This window comes from Corvus brachyrhynchos, unplaced genomic scaffold (genome assembly GCF_000691975.1).
Source record: "Corvus brachyrhynchos isolate BGI_N302 unplaced genomic scaffold, ASM69197v1 scaffold10, whole genome shotgun sequence".
NCBI lineage: Eukaryota > Metazoa > Chordata > Aves > Passeriformes > Corvidae > Corvus > Corvus brachyrhynchos.
In genome coordinates, this window is record NW_008236180.1 from 4,834,493 (window position 1) to 4,851,794 (window position 17,302).

General features: G+C 44.9%; 1 protein-coding gene across 1 annotated transcript in view; it reads left to right on the forward strand.

Moving 5' to 3' along the window:
• The window catches only part of NKAIN4 (Na+/K+ transporting ATPase interacting 4), a 39,997-nt gene that overhangs the window by 18,389 nt on the left and 4,306 nt on the right, over positions 1 to 17,302 (forward strand). The window contains exons 5-7 of the mRNA XM_017735776.1: positions 4,154 to 4,351; positions 12,319 to 12,379; positions 15,446 to 15,530. Coding sequence (XP_017591265.1) covers positions 4,154 to 4,351; positions 12,319 to 12,379; positions 15,446 to 15,530 — 344 coding nt within the window. The remainder of the gene's footprint in view (positions 1 to 4,153; positions 4,352 to 12,318; positions 12,380 to 15,445; positions 15,531 to 17,302) is intronic.

Genomic DNA, 17,302 nt, shown 5'->3' on the forward strand with positions numbered 1-17,302 from the left:
ACTGTCCCTCAGCTCCGTCTAAATTTAGAACCTGGAAGCCTGGGATTTGTCTTTTAAATGCTGTGGCATTGTCACCAAGCAGTGAGAGCCACTGGGAGTGTTTCTGTGTCTCAAGGTGATGCAGCTACTCAGAACACAGGTCTGAAAGATCAACATTATATTTCCTATTTTAATAAGACATGTTTCCATCTAAAAAGATTTTAAGTGATTCTTCTGTCAAGCTCTGGTGGCTCCCAAACGAGGTGCAGTTTGTTCCAGAGCTGTCATAGTGTGGTTTTGCCTGATAATTAAGGAAATTTGGGGGAGGCAGTTCAGAAGTCTGTTAACAACAAGAAATAAAACCATCTCTGATAGTGCCCCTTAGAAAATAATTTCAGAACAGCTTTCAGGAAGCTATTTTAGCAAAGGAACGCAGCTGGCTCTGTGGGTGTTGGAGGTAGGTGTGAGTTTCCCGTGGGACACGGTGGGGAAAAACAGGCTCTGTGAAATGTAGGTGCTGCAGTTTCAGTGCTGTTGTCTTCCCTCTCACCCTGGTGGCAAACGGGTGGCAGCCAGGTGCTACAACAGTTCAGAGTGAGATGTGAGTTTTCGGCTGGCCTTCAACGTGCTCGAGAGAAGGAGCTTGGATCGCTCCTGGCTCCGGTTTCTCTCCAGGGCGGAGGTTAAAGAGGCAGCGATTGCCTTGGCAAGAGACGAGGGGAGGGCAGGCACACACAGATCCCTCTCCCTGCAGCAGGGCTGGCTCACTGCTGGGGCTGATCAACATCTCCCAACCCACATTCCACTTCTGGGAGCATTTCAATGCGTTTAGATTTCAAATGCATCGCAGAAAGCTTTTGGCAAACAGCTGTTCCCTAAACCTTCCTAAAACTGGTTCTTTTCTCCTGATTTTTGTGTGCTGTTCTAATTCGTGGTTTCACTTCTCTCCGACTGTCTTCTCACAAACGCAGCTGGCAAACCACAGGAGACATCCTGGAGTTGTTTTCGTAGTCTCCCAGCAAGCTCAATTCTGAGCAACGGGAGGTCAATTAAGGGATTTTCTTGAGTGCTTTTTTTACCGTGCCCCGTCACACAGGTATCCCCCGAGGGCATCCAGCCAGGACACGGGCAAAGGAACAGCTCTCGTTCGTGCTGCCCTCGTGCTCCAAACAGATGCTGGTTCAGGAAGGTGGCTCTGAACACAGGGACATTCCGTAATCCCAGTGAGCAATCGGTATTCACTTCACATCTGAGAGATGGATGGCTCATGAGTTCGAGGCGTTGTGGCGCTTTTAGAATCCAAATGTGCTCAGTTTTTCCAATCTGCTCTTCACTGATGTATAACTTTTTAATTTTTTTTTTTTTTTTTTTTTTTTTTTTTTTTTTTTTTTTCCTCAGAGCTGGAGTGTGATTGCAGGCAAAGAACAGTGAGTGCTGGTTAGGACCTCCTGTTCCTCCACCTGCCCACCTCCGGCCACTCCTGTTCTGCTTTTCCAGGCTGAATTTACAAGCAAGTTCAGCTTCTGCAGCAAAGTTAAGCCAGAGCCAAATCTCTGAGGGCTGACAAAAGGGAGATTCTAGAAGGAGAGCAGCCTGTTTCTTACTTTGCCAGACTGACACTGATGCCTCTGTAAGGAGCAGAGAAGACACTGAGGGGTCTGTCTGCATCAGTGAGGCAGAAGGTTTGGGAAGGCACCATCTGTGAGCTGGGAGAGGGAAGCCCTGGGGACTGAGGTTGAGAGTGGATCCTGTGGTGCCCTGGGGAACAGCTTTGGTTCTGTGCTAATTGGGGGGAGCCCCAGGCAAAGAAACAGGAATTCAGCTGGGGGCTTTCTTGGTTGGTTTGGGGTTTTTTTCTGTTGATTTGTTTGTTTGATGGTGAGGGTTTGTTTTGTTTTTTGAGAAAGATGATTGTTGGTGAGGGTTGTTTTGTTTTTTGAGAAAGATGATTGTTTCTTTCCCCAACCAAAGCAGTGAGTGGCTGGGGAGAGGGAGAAGAGCCCAGCCACTTGGAGGGCTGGCTGTCTCCAGGAAAAAAAGCTTTGGCTGGGGAAAATCCATGAGCCTCAGAACATGCAAACTTGGGGGAAGAAGAACAAGCTTTGCAGAAAAGCTGTGTTTTGGTGACTTTGTGAGCTATCTGTGGGCCACTGAAGGGTGAAGCCCAGGAGAGGGCTGAACTCCCAGCTGTTAATGGAGTTTTCCCTATCGTCTTTGCTATTCCGGCTGCTTTTGCCCCGGTGCCACACTGCATCTCCGTGCCCTCCTCCATCTCCTGTGAAGCACATGCCATCTGCTGCGGTGATTATGTCAGGAGCTTGGCAGCTGTCTTCTCACTTAATTGTCCACATTTCTCAGCACGTGCTTCCTGCAGCAGATTTGAGCAAGGGCTCTGTGGGCTGGTTTTGGGTGTCTGTGGTGGATGGAGGGTCCCCACGCAGGGTGCGGAGCGGGGCGCTTGGTGACTCGTCACTGGTTCTCTGGCTGGCATTCAGATTCCTGCCCCTGTGACTCGAGTTTGGCCCTGGATATGCTTTTCTGTGTCCATGTTTTATATCTGCAGGACTGCCTGGCTTGGCTCCTGTGTTGGCTGTGGAGACAGGCCCCGTCTCCGGAGGGTAGTTTGGAGCAGGGGCTTGGATAAGCTGCTCTGAATCTGTTTTTCCTTTTGACTCTACGGGGAGCTGACACAAAGGAGCTGCCATGTGAGGTTTTCCATGTCGGGAAGTGTGAATATCCCAAGCTCTGACTGCTGCTGTTCTGGGAGCCACTGCTTTCCTCCTGGGACTGTGCAGGACTCTGGCATGAGCAGTGTGAAATAGTTTATGGATAGGTGCTAAAACCTTTAGTAACGGGTAGGCGATGTGTGTATATCCAGCATTCATCTCTCTGCAGAGATACAGGTTCTCTGCCTTCAAATTTTTTAATCTATCCTTCAGAATAAAACTTCCAACCCCTTGCCTTGTTTTGTGGTCAAAAGGGATTGTTTTTCTGCATCAAAGTGACCTGAGAGGGCTTCAGGGTCAGCCAGCACTTGGCACTCATCCATGAAGTGATGCAGCTGTTCAGCCAGTCCTGAGTTTGTCTTTTACCTGCAGGAGGGCTTTGCCATGTTCTGCAAGCTCAAAATCCCAGAGCTCTACTGAGTATTCCCACAAATACTTCTCTTTTCTCAAGTGTGAGGAAAGTGTGGCCATTTTTAAGTGGACATCTGGCTGCACACCAAAGCCCTGCACTCCTTGTGTGGCATTTCACTCTGTAACCCCCTCAACTGGTTTAAAGTATTTAACTAGCAAAGACAAGGGAGCAAAACAAAAAGCCTCTCGAGGTAAAGTTGGTGAAGAATTACAGGGGAGGTGTTTACAAGAAGCTGCAGTCAGCACTGTGAGGTCAGCTCGGCTGGGTAGGGCTGACAGGAGATGCAGAAGCACCAGATGTGAGGAGTGTGGAAGGAAATCAGGCAAAAATGGTACAGGATCTTGTCAGATGTGTTAAAAGCTAGGAACAGAGGAAGATCTGTTGGGTTTTGAAACTCACTTTGGGGTTATGAAGTTCATATTTTTCAGTTGCTTGTGTTGATTCCTGGGCTGGGAAGACCCTGGCAGGACGCTTAGTGCTGCCTTTTTTATCTTTTAGAGTTGTAAGGTTCACCTCCCAAAGCCAAAACTTGAGGATTCTTTTCTGGGTGAAGAAACCACTAGCAAAGTGTTCTTGGGTCTGCAGCCTGTGTCCAAACTGTGCTACAGGGTGGTGGAATAGGTTTGTTGCAGGGCTGCCTCAGGAATGGTTCTCACCACCGCAGCCTGCCTGGGAAATATGTTTAGGTTTCATAATAGGAGGAAATTGTTCCCTGTGAGGGTGGGGAGACCCTGGCACAGAGTGCCCAGAGAAGCTGTGGCTGCCCCTGGATCCCTGGAAGTGTCCAAGGCCAGGTTGGATGGGGCTGGGAGCAACCTGGGACAGTGGAAGGTTCTTTAAGGTCCCTTCGAAACCAAACCATTCCATGATTCTATGAAGGAATATCAAGCCAATGTGCTTTGATCTGTGCTAGCGTGTTTTGAGAGTGGGGATTTGGAAACTTCTAGTTTTCCATTATTTTAATATGCACTCCATCTGACAGCATGTCTGACACTCTCAGAGTAAACAGAGAACTCTTTGCAACTTTTCTCTTTAGGACAGCGAACTCCTGACATTCAACATCTCCCGGCACCAGTCCTGGTGGAGTGAAAATGGCCCTGGCTGTGTAAGGAAGGAGGCTTCAATGTCTGGCATCAAGGGGCTGGATAACCATTCCTACATCTCTGTTATCGGCTGTGCCCTGGAGTACCGCTACATCGAGGTCATGCACAGCTCCTTCCAGATCCTCATTGCGGTGAGTGCCTCACTGAGGGGCAGCAGTTCCTGAGGAGATGCTGTTTGGCTTTGTTTTTTCCCAGGCACAGAGCTTGGCCTGTATTTTCCACCACTTTCTGTATCGTCTGATTGCCAAAGCCTCTGTAAATGTGTTTTGTTTGATTGTCCTCCTGTTCTCTCTTTCAAAAAAAATATTGCTTGAAAGAATTGGAAATGGGTATCAGCAACCTGATGCCTGAAGTAATGCATCTGTGCAACCACACAATAACAAATGGTCCTGAGTCCCTGTTGGGGTGTGAGAATTCATGTTTTGACAAGGACAGAGACCCTTCTGGAGGAGGGTCAACAGCAAAAGTTTTGACGGAACAAGAGGAAATGGTGTCAAATTGCACTGAGGAAGTTTAGTTTGGATACTGGGGACAATTTCTGCACAGAAAGGGTTGTAAAGCACTGGAGCAGACTGCTCAGGGAAGTGGTGGAGTCACCATACCTGGAAGTGTTCAAAAAATGTGTGGGTATGGCACTTGAGGACATGGTTTAGTGATGAATGTGGCAGTGATGCTGGGTTGATGATTGACCTGATCTTAAAAGGCTTCTTCCAACCTCAATTCCATGTTTCTGTGAAGGATTGCTCTTACTCCCCATGACTCAGTGATGGAGCACATACCTGCACAATTGTTGTGAAGGATCCCCAGGAAATGAGATAAACTTTTAGGAGGCAGTAAGCAGCACATTTTCCTTCTGCTGATACCCAAGATACATTCACTAAATGTTTTCATCCACTCTTTCCTCATCAGTGTCTTCCTCAGGCTTTTGAAAGTACTCTGCAAAAATGCAGTGTCCCTAATGTTCACTGTTAATTGTCTCTCACTTGCCTGTGAAATTAACTGAAACAAAATGTCCATTGTGTCCCTCGCTTTGGTGGTGCTCTTGCATTTTGTAGCCCACATCTCTAATCTGCTTTGGGTTGTTATTTTGGGGTTAATGGCTTTAGTTACAAGTGTGAACTGGGGAACCATTCATGTTTTGGCTTTCAGTTTTGGCTTAAAAAAAGAAAGGCAACTTGCCCTGTTTAAATGCTGAAGGATAACACAGATTTTTCAAGTTTCTGGAGTGCCAAGTACTTCTCTGCACGTTTTTGGTAGAGCTTTCCACTGTCCTGATCCTGCATTTCCTATTAGCTGGGATGATCTGTGTTACCCAGTGAACTGCAGGGAGGCAGGAAGGCTCAGCCTCCTTTCTTGTCACAGAGAAGAGGCAGAGGCAGAAGCTCCTGTTTCCTGAGTTGGATGGACTCCCTGGCACGTGTGCTGGCTGTTAATATTCCGTCAGTTCTCCTTTGGGGAAGATGATCTGCATGAAACTGTCTGTGAGCTGCTTCATGGCTCTGTGTGAGAAAGGCAAACCTGTGTGTTCAGGAGAACAGAGCCTGGTGTCTTTTAGAAAGGGCTATTAGGTGGAACAGGATCGGTGGTGTACCTAAATCTGGTGAAACAAGGACAGACTTTGCAGTCAGAACATCCTTTTTTAAAGCACAGAGGTTTCTCACTCTTAGAATCCTTCCTGAACTCCTGAGCTGGCACTGCCCCTGTGCCCTGGGCTAGAGGTTGAGCCAACAAATGGTCCTGAATTTGTTTGGAGTCGATCTTTGGGTTTTGGCAGCTTACTGACTTAGGCACGTGGCCCTGGGCTGAGTGATCACACTGATACATAGCACCCACTCTCTGGCAGTGGCTTTTCCTTTGCTTCTTCCCAAAGGCACTTGACAACATTCTCTGTGCATCTGCAAAACACCACTAAGGGCCAGATGGGGAGACATGAGGGAAATATAAGACAAAATAGGATTTAGGGAAATATTTTGTCTCTCTCCCTGAGATTTAAGGTGCAATAAATGTTTGGATCCTAAACCCTGAAAATGGGGTTAAAATACTTGTAGGCAAGAAACCCATGTGGGCTGAGCTATGCAGTGAACTAAATTTCTGCTTGTCCTGTAATAAAAGCAGAGTATTGAAGCCCCAGGTCTGTAACTGCTGCTGGCTCTGAAATGCTCATGTAATTTTGTCATGTAGTGGGAGAAATGGAGCTTTTCCTTTCTGCTTTGAGGTCAGGCAAAAAGCAAGTCTTCTTTCTCCCTCAGACCTTGCCTGAAAGCAGTCAGCTGGTTCTCTCCCTTTTTACTCTCTGAGGGTCAAACTCTTTGATCCCTGCCAGTATCTTTTTCTGTTCTCTTTATCTCACTTTGAGGCAGGTTTTATTACAGGCAGCTGTCCCCAGAGTGCTGGCAGGTACAGTGCTGCAGACAGGCAGGGACACTGATCAATAGTAAAAAAACACAACCAGCAACTTGAAGGTTCAGGGGATGCAGCAAGAGACATGACCTAGTTCCCTCCTTGCCTGAGAGCAGAATAGTCAGTTCCCTGTTAGGAAGGGCAAGGGACAGGCAAAACTGTACTTTCAGTAGTGTGTTTTTGCTTTGTCTAATGGTTTTTAGAAGTTGTGGGGTGGGGGGGGTGTGTTCTGCTTTGTTTGGTTTTTACCCCAGATACAGCACTGTGAAATCCATGCTGTTTGAATATGCAGTGCCCAACTGTGAACACTTTCTTTTGTTTTCCTGGAAGCTGAAATGCCTTGAGACTATTGAGGGACTGTACTGCAGTGTTGTGTACTTGGGGCAAGGCTCCCTGAATTCAGTCTTGCATGCCAAAGCAGAGGGAAAGCAAACCTGGACCCATATGGTGAGCACAGTGTTGGCTGTCAGCTTGACTCCTGCTGATTCTATCATCCTGCTCCTGGGCATACATTTGAAGATACATAAGGTCTCAGTCTGCTTTTGCTTGGAGCTTGTCTGTACTCCTTGAAGGCAAAAGCAATTCCTTTAATCTAGAATGCAATCAAATTTGGGCATATTAGTCACCACACATGATACAAGTTGCTGTAGGGCCCAATAGGAAAATCCTCAATGCTTTAGCACAAAGCACATTGGAGAAAAAACTCCTTGTGGCAACATCTAAAAGTCTTTACTGGTATAGAAATGAATTGTAAAGATAATCCTACCAAACCAGGGAGGAAATGCAGCAGCAACTACTTTGTCAAGACAAGACTCTGCTTTGCTTTTGCCTTAGCGAGAATTCATCTTGCATGTCCCCAGCTCGCCAGCCAGCATGGGCAGGAGCGATTCCCAGCTCTGAAACACCTGGCATAGCTCTGGGCTGTCCATATGGTACTTCTGGGAGTGGGGAGGGTTCGGCTTTTCCTGAGGCTCCGCTGAATGGGGTAGAAATTGGAAATGTCTTCCCAGCCGCCAGAACTCGCTGCCCGCCTGTCTGTTGTTTTCACTCAGACTGACAGGTTGGAAGGTTCCCAGGAAGGCAGCAATACAAGCCTTGACAGCAGATGTTATGTGAGAACCAACGCACAAGAGATGCCTTCCTCTTGGCAGAAGGTAGATTTTCAGTGGTTGAAATTGCATCCAAAGAGTAAAGAAGGTCAAGGAATTAAAGGATTTTGATTGCCTCTCTTTGGCTATCTGGTCACAACAGCTCTTTTACAAGCTGGATTTTTGCTTTCTCATAGCAGACTTCTCTTCATTTCCCCCTCTTGCACTGATGACAGTGTTCACACTTCATTAGCTCTGATTAGAAGTGAAACCTAGAGTGCAGCTGCCCTGAAAGAAGAGACTTTGCACCTATTCTCTGTGGTGGAAAAAGCAGTGGAAAGTTTGTCTATTGAGAGAAGAGCTGGAGAATCTTCATTAGGACAGAGGTAGACTAAAGCTAAGATCTTACACAAGTAACAGTAACACCTCCTAAAATTTGCCTTCCCATCCTTGGTGTATTTTGCACACTTGCAGCCAGCTGGTCCCTTTCTCCAGGCTTTTCTCTAATTTACTGACTCCAGCACATTAGTTCAATGCTGCTGTTTTATGAACAGTTTTCAACTCTCTATTAAAAACTGAACTTCAGAGGACTGAGGGGCAGGGGAATGCTCAGACATATGTTTTCCTCATTCCCTTTGAGCACACTTGTCTCTTCCTGCCCTATTTGTTTGCCTGCAGAGTGCTTGGGACACCCCAGCTCCATCCCCTCTTGTGGGGCAGTGTGTGCGTTCCCAGGCTGACAGAGCACACCTGCCCTCGACATGTGTTCCTAATAAAAAGCATAATCGGATCCTTCTGCAGCTTGGAGAAAGCTGGTACTGAACATGCAGAACAAGCAGAGAAACAGCAGCAGAGGCTAAAGCCCTAGAACATTCTTTGGGGAATTAGAGCAGAGGCTTAGTGTCATTTTACATCGCTGACGTTTTCCCTCCTCTTCGACCTCCCCAATGTAATTTGCAAAGATCCGGGAATTATTGGTATTTCCCTGGGATACAGAGCTTAAACCCCTCCTTTGTATTGAAATCAGCAACCAAGATGGCACTTGGAGCAAGGGTGAAATGATTCCAAATTGTTGGCCTCTGTGAAGCTTCCTGTTCTGTGTTAATCACAGATAAACTGGGTTACATTTGGGGGCTCAACACAACATTGTCAAAGATGCAGTCAGAAGGGAATTTCTGGTGTCTCTTGGAGTCTGCTCATTTCACACTCCTGCAGACTCTTCCAGGAGAAAGGACTGGACAACAGGAGCAGCATTTCTCCTCTTTAGCTATATTTCATTCATAATTTATTCCAGAGGTGAGACATGGGGATTCCCATGAGTTCAGTTAATATTACCGCAGGCCTGGGCCCTAGGGTATATCACCGTGTCCCGCAGCTATAGGGAGGAGGAGGAGAAAAGATCCAGCAGGCAGGAATTGTGCAGCAAGATTGATTTATTTAATTATTTTGCAAACTCTTTTATAGACTTTTTTCTTCATAGTCTAATTGGACAAAGGACCAGCCACCCCTTGGGGTGATTGGCTAAAATCCTAAAATATCCATTGTCAAAATATTTTTCTACTATACCATAAACAAGACTTTCCAAGGTTGCAGGTGGCTTGGCTGTTTACATTCCCTGCTACCTCTTCTGTGAGAGAGAAAAATCTCTCACGGACTTAGAAAATAACAAGAAAATCCTCGCTAACATCATTTTTGTACCTACAAGTTAATCCTTGAGATTATTTAATTTGAGGTTATTTAATTACAGATGAATCCTTTAGAGTATGTAATTACAGTTTAGGTCAGCACATAAAAAAATGAAATTCATATTTATGTTGTACATCTCTTCCCACCTTGCCCCTTAAACTCTCCTGTTCTGGCCAGATCACAAGACAAAGCTTCTTTGAATAAAAAGTTCCATTAAATAAACAAGTTTTTTTATTGATGAAACTCATTTAAAGAAGAAATGAATTATAAAGTCAATAAAAAGTAAATTTTGAACACTAAGCAGATACAAACAAAGCCAGGAGCTGGAAGAAATCACAAAAGGAAACCCTCCCTTCCAATGGAGCTGGAATTAGAGATTCAGGGAAGTTCCCTTAATTCACTAGCTGTTGGTTGGTTGGTTGGTTTGTTTTTCTGAATGCAAAAAGTCACCTTAGTCATAAAGTGAAAAATGTATGGGGTGAGCAGAATGATGGTTGAGGGTTATGGGGCATTAATTTCTGAGCAAAACAAACTTCCCTAGTCAATCGCAGTGCTTGGTGCTTCTGAACCGTGAAAAATGTCCAGAGCTTTATCAGGTTTGCTGTGACAGTACAGCTGATAATCCCTCCCAACTCTGCCCATAAACTGGGCAGGTAAATCATTTTCATTGTTAATTCCATCAGGAGTTTCCTGGCACAGGTATCACATAAGATTTGCATCTACGTGTTATAGAGTATAATAACAGTGAGTAGATGTAGGGCTGCCACTTTGCATGGCTGTTAACCCAAAGTTCCTACTCTGAGAGGTGATGGGAGATCTGGGGAGGGAGAAAACCATCCTAGAGTTCCTTTGGAATCACGGTTTGTATTCAGGATGCATCTTTTCTGCTTGGATATATTTGTGTGTGTAAATTGCATTGTTTGACCTGGTGTAAAAGACTGGATCTTGCAACTATATACATGCTCAAGCAGGTACAGAGGATGTGTGCGAGCACACTCCTAATTTGTTACTTGGGTTCAAATGCCTTTATGCTGGAGATGAGAGTGTGCAGATGGGTGATTGGACATCTCGTGGAGTGCTGGGACGTGCAGAAAGCATTCTTGTTTTTCCAAGAGCGTCTTGGAAAAACATCTCAGCCCAGGTCCCGCAGCCCAGGGACGAGCAGGTGCCTCGGGGCTTCAGCACCACGGCCAGAGCCCGGGCCGGGCCGGGAATCCTGCGCTCCTTTGGGTTGGGAAAGCTGTCCAAGATCGTCGAGTTCTCCCAGTACTGCTAAGGCCACCACTAAACCTGTCCCCAAATGCCACATTTACTTGTCTTTTAAGTCCCTCCAGGGATGGAGTCGTAGGGAGCAATAAGGTCCTTCCTCAGCCTCCTTTTCTCCTGAGCCCCCTCAGCTATTCCTCATCAGCCTTGTGCTCTGGACCCCTCCCCAGATTTGTTGCTCTTTACTGCCCAAAAACTGCCACAAACTTCAGGAAAGAACCCCAGTCTCCAGGTTTTATGTTAGCACAGTACAAGCAATAGGAGAGAGGAAAAATCTCTGATATTCTGTTTGGTTTTGCTTTGTCTACCTCTAAACAGTAATAGTTCTACTCTGAGACAATTCTGAAAGGCAGCAGGTACAATTAGATTGGCCATTGCATGTGGCCAGAGGATTTATTTTTCCCTATAGCTCACAGGAACTTAGCCTGAGGCAGCCTTGGTTTCAGAAATGCCCAGCAGAGGAATGAGGGAGGCCCCTGAGCTACCCTTCCTCCACTGAGGTTCTGGGATGTGCTCCCATAAGGCTCACCCAAGAGGAAAGGAGTGAGCTGCCTTCTCTTTCATATGATTATAGAAAAAACTTCAAGGAAAAACATGGTTTAGTGATGCTACAAAAACATTCCATTTCCTCCCAACGAGGCATGTTTTGTCAGGGAGAGCTGGAGAAAGCACAAATGTTGTATAACTCCCCAGCAGAAATCTCATTATCTTGCCTTTTGTTTTCGGGTGTGATGTATTTTTCTGTCATATTAAAAATGAATGGACTCTACTTTTCAAGCCCTCCCATGCATCATTCTGTCTCCTCTTGGAGTGAGTCACTGTGTGCTACAGGCTGACTCCTGTTCCCAGGAATTGAGTTCACAGTGGAAAACAATTATGCCTCACAATAACTTTACTAACACAGTTACTGTCAACCAGGATCTCGCTAAGCAGGGTGTTATGTAAAGATGTAAAATGAAGGATGGGGAGGATATTTGATTAACAGGAAGAAGGCAAAGCAAAGTAAGACCCTGCTGCATCTGGAATGCTTAACTCCCATGGAGTTTGTTTCTGTTTAGGCTGAGGAACACCTTGATACTGAGGCCAACGGAGGCAGCTCTGATGCTTTAGAGCTTCTACAAACTACTGAGTTACTAAAGATTTTGGTGTCTCTGAACATTTCTGCCAGTACACCACCATTTTTATGGTTAACTACTCTTCTGTCTCACCTGCATAAAAACTACTCACCTCTTATTGGTAATTTACCCCATATGACAGAAATGCTGAGCCGATGAGTTCTTGTCCTGACTCTCAGTGTCTCCTGTCCGTTGTTGTCTGTCCCACGAGGCCCTCTCCTGTATCCCCATCACTTCTTACAGAGAATTAATTTAGCACAGTAGTTTCAATAAAGCCAAGCCATGCTCTTACCAATCATTCAAGAAACTGAAGGTGAGGATGGGTCTTGCAAGTTTTCCTTCTTGAGCTTTGGGTGTGCTCCCTCAGTGCCTGCCCTGACACCTACACCTGCCCCCCGCCTACAGCAAATGTGACTTGGCTCCACAATTACAGAAATGCTGCCAAGCTGAGTGTAAATAGTGGCTGTTGAAGTTGTGCCCAGTGGGTTCTGACCAGGCTCACACTGGCTGATGCTAAAATGATTTATTCTCTCTATTTTCCAGCTGGTGGGCTTTGTGTACGCCTGTTACGTGGTTAGTGTTTTTACAGAAGAAGAAGACAGCTGTAAGTATTTATCAACAGATCCTTTGGCAAAGATTTTAGTAAATTTTATTTCTCTCTCAGATGTTCATCTGTCAGGACTGAGCTGCCATCAGACTTCTTTCCATCTCTGCCTCTGTGTGTCATGGCACTAACTACCCCTCAAGGATCAGCTATTTTTACAGTGAGGGTTTTTTTCCCCTGTGTCACTCTGTGTTAGATGCTGTAATTCTGCTACACTTAGAGCACAAAAAGAGCTTGGGTTTGGCTTCTCAGCTGGACTAAGCTTTAGAGAAGCTGGGCAGCTACTTCTTTTCTCAAGCTCATATAGCCAGAGAATAATGGTTCTGAAATATTACTGCTGTGATTAAAAGCACCTACAACAAAGCTTTCAGCCCAGGGCTCGAGCAGGAGACCTGCTGAGCCTCATGTGCCACAAGCTGAGGATGAGCAGATCATGAGAGTTCTTGCCAAGAACCAATCTGACCACTTAATTTAAGAGCAGGGGAAGTGCTGTATTTGAATTACGAGGAGGAGGAAGGAGCCAACTCCGTCGTGTTGGGTACACAAATCTCTTCAGTGACAGTGAGTCACTGTGACACGTGTCAGGGTAAAGACTCAGAGGTCTGTGGGACCTGTGCAGGTATCCAGTTGGTCCTGGATTGCTTTGCACCTCTAAAACTCCCTTTGAGACCAATAATTTTACAAACAGAAAAATGGATGCAGAGAGTTAAAATACAAAGTTCGGTTTGTTTGGCACTGTGTTGGGTCTAGGCCAGTTTACTCCAGCAAAGGATCTCATCCAAAAGTTTTACATCCAAGTATCAATTCTTCTAAGGCATTGATTAGGTTTGTGCAAGTAGCTTTGTTGTTTTAAAGAGCAGCTGGCACGGATGAGAGCTGGAAAACAGCAGCTTTGAACTGAATATTTGAAAGTATGTGAAGAATGTGTTTTCATAGGAGCGAGAGGAGATGCATTACTTATCTGCCTCGTCCTTGTGTTTTTTTCTTCCTTCCTTCCTGCCTGAACTCATTCTCCTGGCTTTATTGATCATTCCTTTAGAGCTTGGCAGTGCACTTAGAGAAGGTGCTACATTATAGTAATATTTTTTTAATTAGGCTATAGCTCTTCTATTAGCTAAGTAGCTCCATTTCTGAGCCCCTGCTGAATATTGTAAAGCAGTAGCTTGACAGAACTCATTTTTATAGTAGGGGTCTGTTAGGAGAGACAAAAACATGGAAGGAAACTTTATCTAGGAAACACAGAGCTGTTAATTTCAGGATATGTATTTTTTTCCCCACTAACAAATTCACTTTCCCTCCCAGTTTCCCAGCTTGGAGTTAAAATGCCAGCTTGAATAATTAACAATGACAAACCATCAATATTTCACACTCACAGGGGTAGATCCTTCCAGTGACCTGAATAAATTTGAGCTGCGTTTTAATTTTCTCTTCCATTTGTGGTTTCCTTTAAATGTTGCTTTGATATGCAGCATGAAGTAATTATAAGTGCTGAGGCACATTAATCAGGAAGCTCATGCTAACGTGATTTTCATGAGAAAACACAGCAGTAGGGATCTACCAATGCTGAATTGTGGGCAAGAATATTTTAGATGTGCTAATGCAATGTATTGTATCACAAGAAATCACACTTAAGATTTTTCTTTCAAGTGTCTTGGATTTTGAGTGCCCTCATGCTTGGGTGTTCACATGATAAGCCTTGTGTTGGTTCAGGGTACTAGACAGTTACTGAAAATTGCAGTTCTTCCCAATTCTTCCCAATTTAGGCCTTCCACAACTGAGATAATAAAGTTAGTATTTTGGGGTTTTTTTAGTGCAGCCGGTTTTGATTTAAAAATCCTCAAATGCTTTCAAAAGTGGCTGAGAAAAGGTAAAGTTTCACTGAAACTATTTGGGAATTATCCCAACAATTAACTTAGAACCTCTACAGATCTCACCCATTACCTGTCAGTTGTCCCAAAATCACAGTATCAGCATGAAGCTCTCCAGCAAGATGAATTTGTCAGAATCTGTTGTCCTTAAGAAGTCTTTTAAGAAGTTTGGGTTGTTTCACATCCAATATATTAGTAAATACTTTTTTCTATTATTTGATCAGTAAAACTCCTCAAACCTCTTCCATCTTAAATTTAAAATAATAGTGCCACCTTCAGGAAAGAAAAATAAGCAGGCACTTAAATAGTTAATAAAACTCTCCAGTTATTTTTAAATGGCACTTGGACAGGATGGTTTTCACACTTCCATACAAAATGCACTAACTTGGCACCAAAAAATGATCCAAACTGGGTCTATTTGAAAGGGTTTTGGCAAGGCCTGCGAGGTCAGTCACAAATCACAGCACCTCACACCCCTCCTGCCCTGACTGTGCTGGCCAGCTCTGTGCTGCAGGCTCGGCCTAAAGTCCAGGGAACTGAGACAGCCTTGGAAAATTCTTCCCTGGTTACTAAGGGAATTGTCACTTAGAACTCTCCCTGCTGAGTTACGCTGCCCTTCCGTGAACACTGGAGAAGGGAAGCATTGTTCCTACTTGTACTCAATTCAAAGAAATTGAGTTGGCAGAGGGGATGCGAAAAATACCAGAGCTGAAGGTAACGAGGTGGTTGCAGTTTTCCAAAGCTGCTGTCGTCTTGCAGGAAAGACAAGTGGGGCAAGAAAATTCCCCCTTCAGTGTATAACCTTCACGGGGAGTGCTGTGCTGCCAACTTCTCCCTGGCATTCGCTCAGGAGCCGTTCCCCAGCTTCCTCGCCTCGGCTCCGCACGGAGCGGCTCCGGCTTTGTCTGCTCGCTCTCATGTGCGGTCACAGCGTGGGGGCAAGACCCAAGGAGGCTTCTCTAGAGTCCTTTGTTAGCTCTGCTTTAAGTTTTGTGTTAGCTGAAATCTCCTCTTTGGCATGCTTGTCCATCCCAAGAGATCCCAGAAATCCATACCTGAAAAAATCATTTTTCTGTTCCGTCACTAATTTTTTGTGTTTATGCCATGACATGCACCAACCCTTCCTTTCATTTCCTTTCCTTTCAACTTTCTGGCCATGTTTGTTTGTTTGTTTATTTGAGTTTCGATTTTTTTTCAGTTGATTTCATTGGTGGATTTGATCCATTTCCTCTCTACCATGTCAATGAAAAACCCACCAACCTTTTGTTCAAGCAGACATACCTGTAAGTATCATCTGTGCTAAGAGACTCCACGTGCTTCTTGGTTTCATGGCTCAAGGGTACCACAGGTTTGGGTTTTTTCTTCTTGGCAGGTTGATTTCTCCAACAGGCTTTTCAGGCATGGAAGGAATGAACAAATGGACACCAGGGGTGAAGCTGCCCTTTCTCAGCTCCAAAATAATTTTAAATTCTGTTGCCTGCAAGAACTGAGCCTTCCACGTGTGGGGCAGCCCAAGAGTTCAGCTGAGAGCAGGGAGCAGAAAGGGGAGTTGTCCACAGCAGCTTCTCTCATACCAATAAATGAAGAGCCACTCTTGAAGTCCCATTTCTGCACAAGATCACAATTTCACTCTGTCCACTTAAAAGCTGATTCTTAATGAGATTCTCAAACACAAAGGCCAGATTTGTCTGTTTAAAGCAACAATGAGATCTGAGCTTATATTCCTTAAATTGATCTGCAAAAGGCAGTTCAACACATGGAAGTTTTTTTACAGCAGCTGCTGAGGGAGGCTGTTTTTCAGGAACAATGTTACCAGAGAGTCCTGCCAAAAAGAAGGATGTATGTGAGGGTGGTGGAAAAGAGTGGGGCTGAGGGGACAAAAACTTCCCTGAGGTAGATTGGTAGATGAGCCCCTCTAATTTCATAAGGACTTACTGCCCACTTCATCACTGCAGCACACGATCAGGAATACAAGTAATTTTTGCAAAGCCATTGAATTCCCTGTAACTTTGGGAGTTCTATAGTGTTATTACAAGGGATGCTACAGGAGATTCAATATTGATTTCTCACAGTGGGGTGGAATTTTTCATAGTCTGCAGAAGCTGTGCAGCTTTAAGCAGCTCCCTGATTTACTAGCTTGATGCAGCAGCGTGCTGAAGAAGCATCACATTTTACAGTACAAGGTTTGGGCTGCTTTTTTCTTAAAAGGACCAATTCTGCTTGTGAAAAAAGCTATCACTTCCAAATGAAGATTCCTATATGGGGAGACTGGAATATGAAGAGAAGTTAGCAATGCAAAACTTTCTCCCAGGGCCTCAGTAAGATGGGAAGCTGCTGCTGAAGTCCACAGATAATTTTGTTGTTCCTCACTCCCGTTCCTCAGCCCGTCACTTCTCTGTTGATATTTTCTGCCAGCACAAAATAATATTTCTCTCAGGCCAACAGGAGGTGAAAACAGCTGCTGAGCTGTAGATAATGTGACCCTCTATAAATTTCAGTAGCCACCAAATAGCAATCTTTGTTTATTTATTTCAGCCTTACTATTGCCTTTTTTCCACATGTGTGAATGGTAGTGAGGGGAGGAAGGGATAATTGATTCCCGAGCTGTGGTGCCACGGAGCATTGCAGGCTGGGGCACTGAGTGCCAAATGCCCTTGTCCTGCTCTCAAAATCATTTAGTGATGACTTGAAGGCTTTTTTGTTTTTTGTTTTTTTTTTAATATCCTGTTGAGGAAGATGAAAAACAACAAATACATCCAACTTATCTGGGGTGTAAGTTTATAGAAGAGCTAGGGATCAGGAACATGGGCTTTCTGGTTTGAACTCCTTTTTGTTGATGGAAATGCTGAATGCACCCAAATTTATTCTACAACTGATCACTTGGAGCTGACTGCTACCAGGAACTTTCCTTTTAGGATGGCATCACCCCCTTGTCTGCACTCAGCTGCACTCCTGAGAATGCATTGTCTGGGCTCCCACAGCTCTCTAACAGGATCAGTTTTCTTCATTCCCTAATGGAATTATCCTGTTCACTCCAGTTTTACCTATCTTTTTC